Here is a 9,313-nt window from a genome sequence, read left to right on the forward strand (position 1 = left end):
ATGTGTTTTTTCTACAGAATGATAAAAAATTTACCAAGTGGGTCGAAAATATTTTCAGTTAATAATGGTTAATAGTGGTTAATAATGAAAATACCATGTTTTAGCGTATATATTATATTAAAAATACCCCAAGAAAAAGATAAGCCATTATATAACATGTACATATATAGTATATACTATATACATACTAAATACTAAACAATTTTAATACCGATATTCTGACCAGATTTGGCACAAAACCTAAAAGTTTTGTGCCCAGAGAAAAATTAAACAAATATAAACTGAAATTGTAAATATGGATACGCAAAATTTCTAAAAAAAAATAGTGTCCAAAATTTTATTTTATATGAACTCCCCTAACTATAAGAATCTACTTTTTATAAATTTAAGTTAAAACATTAATACAAATATTTGATCTGTAAATGATATTTTCCGCAAATCGCTTTAAAATACGATTAATATATTACATAACGGTAATTATTACACAATTTTACATTTAACAACACTAGACATGAAATTTAAATAACTATGAAGCACCCAGTTTCATTTTAAAACAACAAATTACAAACAGCTGTACAACAAAAACACAAAATATAAGAAATAACACAAGTTTTCGCGTAATAGTCGCAAAAAAATTAATTCTATTAATTTTAACTTTAATTTATAAGAAATTTTTGAAACGAAATAGTTAAAAAATATGGATAAACCACCAAAAACATCATCTGGTTTTGTATCACGCAATTTGGTGACTATTGTTATGGTGCCCACCATAATTGCTTTGCATTTCGGTTGGAGTGCCATGCAAAAAAACCGATCATTGGTTCAGGAACATGAAGAAATTGATTTGCCCGTTGTAACCGTAAGTAGAAATGAGTTATCTTAGCATTTTATTTGTAATTGTTTGTCTTCTTTCTTAATTTGTTTGCAGTTTTATAAGTATTGTCTAAGAAGGTTGGGAGTAGGTGAGACGTCTACCAAGGTGGCAGCTGTTAAGGCCGATAATCCTTAGAATTTAAGTTGTCTCTGTGCTTAATGTATTGTAAATAATTCATGTATTAAACTTTTTTAGTTACATAGTTGTGAAATAAAATTTCGGTTTTAATACAAATCTTATTGAGTCCTTAAACAAATCGAACTCATTCTGAACATCCAATAACATTTCATCAAAGTCTAATTTAAGATAAAGATTGAAATCAAAATATCTTTCCCGATTTTGACCCAATTTGTATGGCACTATATATGTACGTCGCAGGAATGATCTATAAAATGTCTATCATTAAATACCCATATTGTCTATGGTAATGATCGAACCGGGACTATGCGGATACAATGATGTTTTCGGAAAGATGGACATGGCTTTATCGACACCGCTATCTATAACGATCCAGAATATAGGATCGCAAATGAACAATTTAGAATTTACAAACGGAAGGATAATCTTATATATGACCTTAACACTCGAAAATAAATTTATAATTTTCCAAAAACTATTTTTAAAATTAAAATATTACAAACAAGAGAGTTATATTCGGCTGTGCCGAATCTTATATGCCATTCAGCAAATTATACTTTAAAATATGTACAAATTTAAATAACTTTAGGTAAACAAAATTAAAAAAAAAAAAATTTCGAAATTGTTTTTTATTTTTTATCAATTTATTAGTGATAAACAAATTATGACAAAAAAAATTTTTGGTGAAAAAAAATTCGGGTTAAAAAATATTTTTTCCGATTTTGACTCATTGTAGGTCCAATTTACTACATACATATATAAATCGGTGCAATAGACTTTGAAATATCTATCATTAGATATTGATATTGTCTATATTAAAGAAAATTTTTGTTATATTTCAGCCATTTGCGGGCAGAGCCGAGAGAATATATTGGTGTATCAATCATGTTTGTAAGTTATTTGGGGGCTATGGAAAGTTGATTTCATCATACAAACGGACATGGTTATATCGAATTCGCTATCTAAAACGATCCAGTATATATATACTTTGTGGGGTCGCTAAAGAAAAAATGTAGTAATTACCAGTAATTACAAACGGAATGACAAACTTATGAAGGGACTAAAAAGGGAAAATTTAAAAAAAATCTATTAATGAAATTATACATTAATTTTATTGTACAATACATTAATAAAATCGTTTGAATATTTTATTATTTAAATCATTATTACTTAATTAACTATTACATATTTAATTAGAAAGTTAAAGAAATTAAAGAAACATAATTAACATTTAAAGCAATAAAAAATTACATACAACTTAATACAATTAATTACTTTATGTACATATACATTGTTTTTTTTAAGATGTATTTAATACATAATTATATGTACTAATTTCAGTATTATTTTAATAATACTAAATAATTTATAAATAGTTTTTGTTTATCATTTTTACATACATATATTAAAATTTATCAATGTTTTTTTTTAAAGATTATAGACTATATTGGGAGATGGGCGTAGACAGTTAAACCTTTGTAATACCTAAAGATAAATAAATGTAAATCTATATTAAAAATGTTTATTTTCTTTTATCATAAACTTTAAATAAGAGAATTCTTATGCATTAATACATTTTTTTTAATTTGAAAATTAAAAATGGATTAAGCAAGATTCGTGTTAATGAGAGAATGAACACAAATTTAAATCTTTATTTGAAATTTGAATTTTTTTAATATACAAACAAAATATAATATTCAACGGTATTGTTTAATTACATGTTGTAGTAATAATACCATGTGGATAAATCAAAAAGTATATTAATTTTTGAAAATTAAATTAAAACCATCATTTATAGATCAAATTTTTTAACGCATCCTAAGTTAATAGAAATATTGAAAATATGACCCCTTTGAAACTATCAATTTAGTTGCGCAAGTCTCTCTTGCCCAACAACAAAACAGCATGGAAAATTTTCTTCTCCTTAACCCGACATTACATCTGTCATCTACAAACACAAGAGACTTGCGCAACTAAATTACCTAGTGTGAAACGAGTCTATGTATTTTTATATTAAAGCTATGGGGAGGAAACAAATAATTTTCGACAAGGCATCAGACCTTACCCATTCCGAACGTGTTAAAACTTGGTACACAGGTTCTTAATGGTCATACAAAATTGCTTAAACATTTTAAATTCGTTTTGGTTTGTCTTTTATCGACGTTCGAAGTTCAAAATTTATATAAGAATGGTGTTAACGCTCATTTTCAATTATATCTAACATAAAAAAATTCAGAGTGGGACAATGAGGATCTGGAAATTTAATAAAAATGTATAGATTATACATTGCTTTCTAACATACTTCCGATATTCATACCAAAGTCTATCTTAATGAGAACACACACAGGATTTAACCTCAATATTTAAAAAAAATCCAAAAAAAAAAAACTATCTAAGTTTTGCAGTTAAATTTTTACAATATTTGCCTATTCCAGTTTTAAGCTTCAAATTAAAAAGATATACCCAAACACATTCGCAAAATGCATAAAAATTGTATGTAAAGTTACCTTAAGATTTCTTAAATTATCTGCCTTATGCTAGAGTTTCTTTATCGTCTACTGATTTACATTTCAGTTACCACCAGGGGCTGGGTCACTTGTTTAAACAGCAGACGATAGACAATAATGACTAAACCATTCCAATAACGATAATGGTTGTTGACTTTCTTGTAGTTGTTGTTGATGCGGATGGTGAGTGGGTCGCTGCTGTTGAAGTTTTTCCACCTTCAACGTCACAACATCCTACTGGGTCAAGTGTGAGTTAACACTTAAATTGTCTAATTGGCCATTGAAGAGAACATCACTGATAAGTTTCTCGGCCACAATACGCTGATGCGTGTTCATGACACGCAATTTGCTGGCCACATTCATGCCGATGGCATCGAATTCGTCTTCCGGCCGTTGGGAGCCAGTTGTAGCAGCGGTGGTATAGGTGGCGGCCGAGGTGCCAAATAGTGGTTGAAGGTGTTCACGTGCGATTTGTATGGTGGGAACTTGCTGATGGATTTGTGTTAGTTGAGCGGTGGCGGCACCGTTGGCCTGCTGTTGTTGTTGCTGTTGTAGTTGTATTTGATGTTGCTGTTGTTCCAGCGAGTTGACGGCCTGTTGAATTTCCCTTTGTGAATTCGAATCGAGTGATGTGATTTCTAGCACCTTGACGGCTGTCGTATGTTGCGGTTGGGTTTGAGTGTGAATTTGTTGAGCAGCAGCATGATGATGATGATGTTGTTGGTGGTGGTGTTGTTGCTGTTGTTGATGTTGCTGCTGATGGTGTTGATGATGATGATGGTGCAGTGGCGGTGGCTCCTGGTGATGTTGCTGCTGCTGCTGTTGTTCATGTTGTTGCTGCTGATGATGCACCTTTTGGTCCTCACTTTTGACTATGGACACCGGCACTATCTCACCATTGGCCACTGTTGCAATAGTCGTCGTCATGCTGGGATCATTTTGCAAGTCCGTTTGTGACGTCGAATGGGCACTGCTAGCCTCCATTTGATGCTCATCTTCGTATTCAATCGAATCATCATCTTCGAATGCCAATGTAAGGGAACGTTTTGGCGGCTTAACATCCGAGCCGCTGCTGCTGCCGCCTAAGCTTGTTAGGGTGCGTTTGATGTTTTGGTCGGCTATAAAAGACAGTTTGTCGTAATACCACAAGCGTGTCTCATAGTTTTGTTTGGCATTGGTTTTACGGAATTCGCGTCTGAAGGCTGAACGCAATGAATTGATTTTTCTTACCACCATATTCCGGTCGGGGTTCGGTTCGACCTCTTTTAGTTTTTCCACTAGCTTGTCGTAGGCTTTATTGCGCACTGTATTGTTGCTATAGTCGGGATGTTTTGGTTGCCACAAGCATTCCTCCAACTGATACAGGTCGATAAACTCGCCCAGCCAATGGCGGGAATAACTCCTTAAATCATTTAATTGTGAAACACTGGCCATCATACAAATTATTTTGTTTGTTAATTTTTCTTTGCAATAATACAACACTACTCCAACTTGCAATAAAGCACTACAATTTTTTTTGTCTGCTCTATACCAGTGCTGCTTCACACTTCTTCTTCACATACAACAAATATACAGAGACGCCAGAATTTTTTCTTTACGTTTCGTGCCAACCAAAAAACACTTAATGCTCTCTTGGAACTTTCTTAAATAAATTTTAACAATATGTTTACAAATTTCTTTTCTTTCTTTTACACTTTTTTTTGTTAATTTGTGTTCATTTTTCACTTTTTACTAAATTATTTTATATTTTTGTTATTAAAATAAAATGTTCGTCATCAACTCAAACACGTCGTGAACCATTTTGGATTTTTTACAAGTACTTTTGATGCTTGTTCTTTTCCTATTTCACACACAACCTCAAACATGTTAAAGTTTGTTATACCCTACTTTGTCTAATCAATTTGCCTGTCATACATAATTTTGTATGCCAGAAAGAGAGAAAGAGAGCGAGATTAAAAGTGAATTTTAAAAAATATAAACAAAACGTTCACAAAGCGCAACAGAGTGATTCAGATAATTTTAAATTGAGTGTAGACAGAATTACAATGCCAGCGACAAAAGCAATATTTTTTTAAATAAAATGTTTTGCTAAATTTATTCATATCATACATATTCCACCTCTGATTCGTATTAGGTGGAAAATCGTGTTTCGCCAGCATTAGGTATTATTTTACAGAAAAAAAAAGTAATTTTAAAATTTCTGTGAAATCCATCCATACTTAAAAAATTAAACAAGTACTAAAATTTTCAAAATTTCTAGTACAATACAAAAATTTCGGATTAAGGTAAATAATATGTTTGGTTCGGTTGGATTCTAGAATTTTATAACGCTTATTATATTTTTTTCAATAATTTTAAATTTTTCGTAAAAAGTGTATTTGATGGACATCTATCTAACAATTATAAATCAGGAAAGCAATAACAAAGTAATTAAACCTGATTTTTTTTACAAATTGATGCCATTGTAAGAAAATTTAATTTTAAATTATGTATGAACATTACTCCCAATAAGAACCCAAAAAATGTGATTTCAATTATTGGAAATGAAATTTTAAGTAAATTTGAATTACAGACCTTTTTTAATTAATTTTCAAATCAAGCATAATTTTTAAATTATTTAAACATTTGTTTACTTTTTTCTTTTTTGGCAAACAATTTGTTTTTAATCAAAATTGTAAAAAGGATTTATTAAAATAAAACTATAAAAAGAAACAATTAAAAATCAAGGTTGGCTACCGAATCAAAACGTTGAAAATGTACCGGTAACGCTAATTATTTTTTCGGTAACGGTGACTTAGTGGTAACGATAAAGGTTTTAATCATTTACAAAATCCATTAAAAACTATTCACTTAAGCCTTTTTGTAATAGATTTGAATTGAAGAAAATTAAGAATTCTTTCAAACCTGGAGAATGCTATTCTGGAATTCAATTTGTTTTACAATCAAATTGGTTATTTCAAATTAAAAACAATTTTCTCCAACGTTTAAGCAAACGAACATATTTGAATTTTAAAATTTGGGAAATTTATAATTTATTTCTTTAATCTAAAACTAAATTGTCAATAAATATCAAAATGCATACAATGTCATTTCACCTATTTTTAACTAAAACTTTATTGTTATCTTTTTCTTTGTAAAATTTGTAAAATAAATCCATCCAATAAATAATAATTTATATTGTTGTATGTACAAAAAAGTTTGGCAAAAAAATTTGTGAATAAAAATGAACAAGAGTACATACAATACACAGAAATAAATTCTAGTTGAATTGCAGCTTAAGCTATAAAGTTCCTTTAATATATTTTTGTTTATCTTATATAGTAAGTAGTTAGTATAATGTATGTAGAGAAAATAAGTCGTGCGTTTATCGTTTATAATGTAGAGTTATTAATCGGTGCCAAAATACTTCTGACCAAAATGATTAGGAGCCACAGGATGCAACTCTGAGGTTAAGATTTTTAAACGAGGAAAAGCGCTAACAATACATTTAGCCGCCATTGGAGTACAAAAAAGATTTGATAAAATTATACTATTCTCGGGAACACCATGTTCTTTAAGAACATTAACAGCCTAAGAAGAAATGTTTTAATTAGATACATTTTATAACAACATTTATTTGATATAATAAATTACCTGTATTACCGTATTACCGGTTGACATTATAGGATACATGAGTAATATTTGCCTACGTGCTATGTCGTCAGGAAAACGTGCATAGACAACACGTGCCACATGAGTATCCGAATCAGATTCTACTAAAATTTTGCCAATTCTAATGGAACGACAGCAGTCACGCAGTCCTTGTTCCATGGCTTCGCCTGACCGTATAATTGATACACCACAATTGCCGGATTGATATTTTAAACCGTCATATATGGCTCCGGTGGGAGTTTCCACACTGCAGGTCGAATAGGGCAATTGATTTAACGACTCCTCTATGACTAGACGTATTAAGCGATCAGCATAAAACTTGAAATCGCTGCGTGAAGTATTCCTGAAAGTATAAATAGAATCAATAAACAATTAAACTGTTTTAGAAATCAATAGCGTCTTACATATAATGAATATAATTTTATAGAAAAAAGTTAGAAATGTTTACGATATTTTTCTAAACATCCGTTAAGTACCAATAAATTCGAAAAGTCTCCTGTCAAAGAACTAACTCAGTTGTAAAAAACGTTTGTTGTGAGAACGTATTACTAAAAAAAACTATGTAAAACAAAAACAACACTCGTATGTTTGATATTTTAGGATACCTTGTGAATCGTGTGTATATCTCTATAAACTTAATTTTAATGACTTAAACTCTGGTCAAATACCTAGCTCAGTTGTCAAAAACCTAAGTGGTGAGAATGTATTAGTATAAAATCCATGTAAAAAGAAAAACAATGTGTGATTATTTTCAGTAATTTGTTAGTTGAATTTTATATCTAGTTTCGCTCTTATGTGTTGTAACCAGAGGTTAGCATAGAGATGAGACGTAATTGTCAAAAACCTAATTCTTGCAACATCAAAATACATGCTAGTCAATGTATTTATGTAGTTTTTGTCTCAGACATATTTTTTTGTATTTTTGTTTGGCAAATCGAAGTGTCTCGTCTCTATGTCTATTTCTCTATGGTTGTAACTTTAAGAATATCGTTATTTCACTAAAACGAAGTGATCGAGAAAAACTATAAGTAGGTATTTCCGTAATCTATGGACACCACCAACAAAACAGAATTGCTGCATGAGAACCACTGCATATTTTTAAATTATAATTTTAAATATTTCTGTGAAAATGTGTACTTTGTTTTTATGTAATTGAGCAGCCAATTTATTCACCATAAGTCTCATCAGTTCAGGAAAAATCAATGACGAACAAAAATTAAAATCAAGAAATTATTTTTGTTGTTTACAAAAAAAAAAAATCAAAAATTTTGTTAATGAACTAAAAGGTTTTTGCAAAAATCTATTTCAATACCATGTGAAGTTACTCAGCATTATTTTCCAGTAAAGAAATTTGTTTACAAACATTTTAGTGACCACATGCCCCCAAAAACAAAAAAATAATTGCTAATATTATCTACAACTAGAGCCGGCAGGCAGGCTGGCTAATCTAACCTATTTATTAGTCAAGCAATAACCAAAAAATTATTTAAACAAATTTACTTACTTATCCCTTATAATTGTCAATAGTTCTCCAACTTGTGCATTACATTGCAACAATTTAAAATTGGGTCCATAATGCTCCAAGATTTCTTCAAGCGATGTTATAGCTGGTATTGGTATGTTTTCTTCGGCATTGTCTTCATTTAACTCAATACTTTCCGAATTTGAATGAGATGATGATGTACCATTATCTAGTGAAGCTGATGCACACATTTTGCAAAAAGTCTACTTTGTTTTTAATTGACTACAAAAGTTATTAATTATTCTACGCGTTGTTTAAAAACTATTTTAAGTACTTGGCTTGTATATATTTTGTTAAACTAAATTTGTTTTAATTAAATATTTTGTTTGAAAATTAAGTACGTCTGTGTTGTGTTTAATTAATAAAATGTTAAAAACGTGATGAGTTGAAAAAAATAAATCACTCATTCATTCAATTTCGTACTTTCTTTTGTCTGTCTTTCTTTCTTTTTCACTGCATTATCTCAATGCTGCCAGACAGCTGCAATAAATTAACCCTTGTTGGTTGAAAGTGCATCAACAGGTGTACGAAATTTTGCACTGTATTTTTTTATATTATTTTGACACCAAGTGAATTGTTTTTAAGGCAAATAACAATATTCAATAGGTAAATATATAAAAA

The 9,313-nt window shown here is 30.0% G+C and overlaps 3 protein-coding genes across 3 annotated transcripts; 1 reads left to right on the top strand and 2 right to left on the bottom strand.

Annotated features, from left to right (window-relative positions):
• The first annotated feature begins 597 nt into the window (after window positions 1-597).
• LOC135959212 (uncharacterized) lies at window positions 598-1,108 on the top strand. Its single transcript, XM_065510305.1, has 2 exons — window positions 598-859; window positions 929-1,108. Exons 1-2 carry the CDS (start codon window positions 698-700, stop codon window positions 1,007-1,009), a joined length of 243 nt encoding a protein of 80 aa, XP_065366377.1. The 5' UTR covers window positions 598-697; the 3' UTR covers window positions 1,010-1,108.
• Window positions 1,109-2,121: 1,013 nt separating this feature from the next.
• LOC135964121 (transcription factor MafB) lies at window positions 2,122-5,203 on the bottom strand. The gene is made up of 2 exons (XM_065516199.1): window positions 3,520-5,203; window positions 2,122-2,497 (listed from the first exon to the last, which is right to left on the bottom strand). Exon 1 carries the CDS (start codon window positions 4,954-4,956, stop codon window positions 3,754-3,756), a length of 1,203 nt encoding a protein of 400 aa, XP_065372271.1. The 5' UTR covers window positions 4,957-5,203; the 3' UTR covers window positions 2,122-2,497; window positions 3,520-3,753.
• Window positions 5,204-6,603: 1,400 nt separating this feature from the next.
• On the bottom strand, window positions 6,604-9,060 carry kri (krishah). Its single transcript, XM_065510316.1, has 3 exons — window positions 8,675-9,060; window positions 7,153-7,513; window positions 6,604-7,089 (listed from the first exon to the last, which is right to left on the bottom strand). The coding sequence occupies exons 1-3, from the start codon at window positions 8,881-8,883 to the stop codon at window positions 6,907-6,909; spliced, it is 753 nt and encodes a 250-aa protein (XP_065366388.1). The 5' UTR covers window positions 8,884-9,060; the 3' UTR covers window positions 6,604-6,906.
• Between the last annotated feature and the right edge of the window lie 253 nt (window positions 9,061-9,313).

The sequence above is a fragment of the Calliphora vicina genome, chromosome 1 (genome assembly GCF_958450345.1).
Source record: "Calliphora vicina chromosome 1, idCalVici1.1, whole genome shotgun sequence".
Lineage (NCBI taxonomy): Eukaryota > Metazoa > Arthropoda > Insecta > Diptera > Calliphoridae > Calliphora > Calliphora vicina.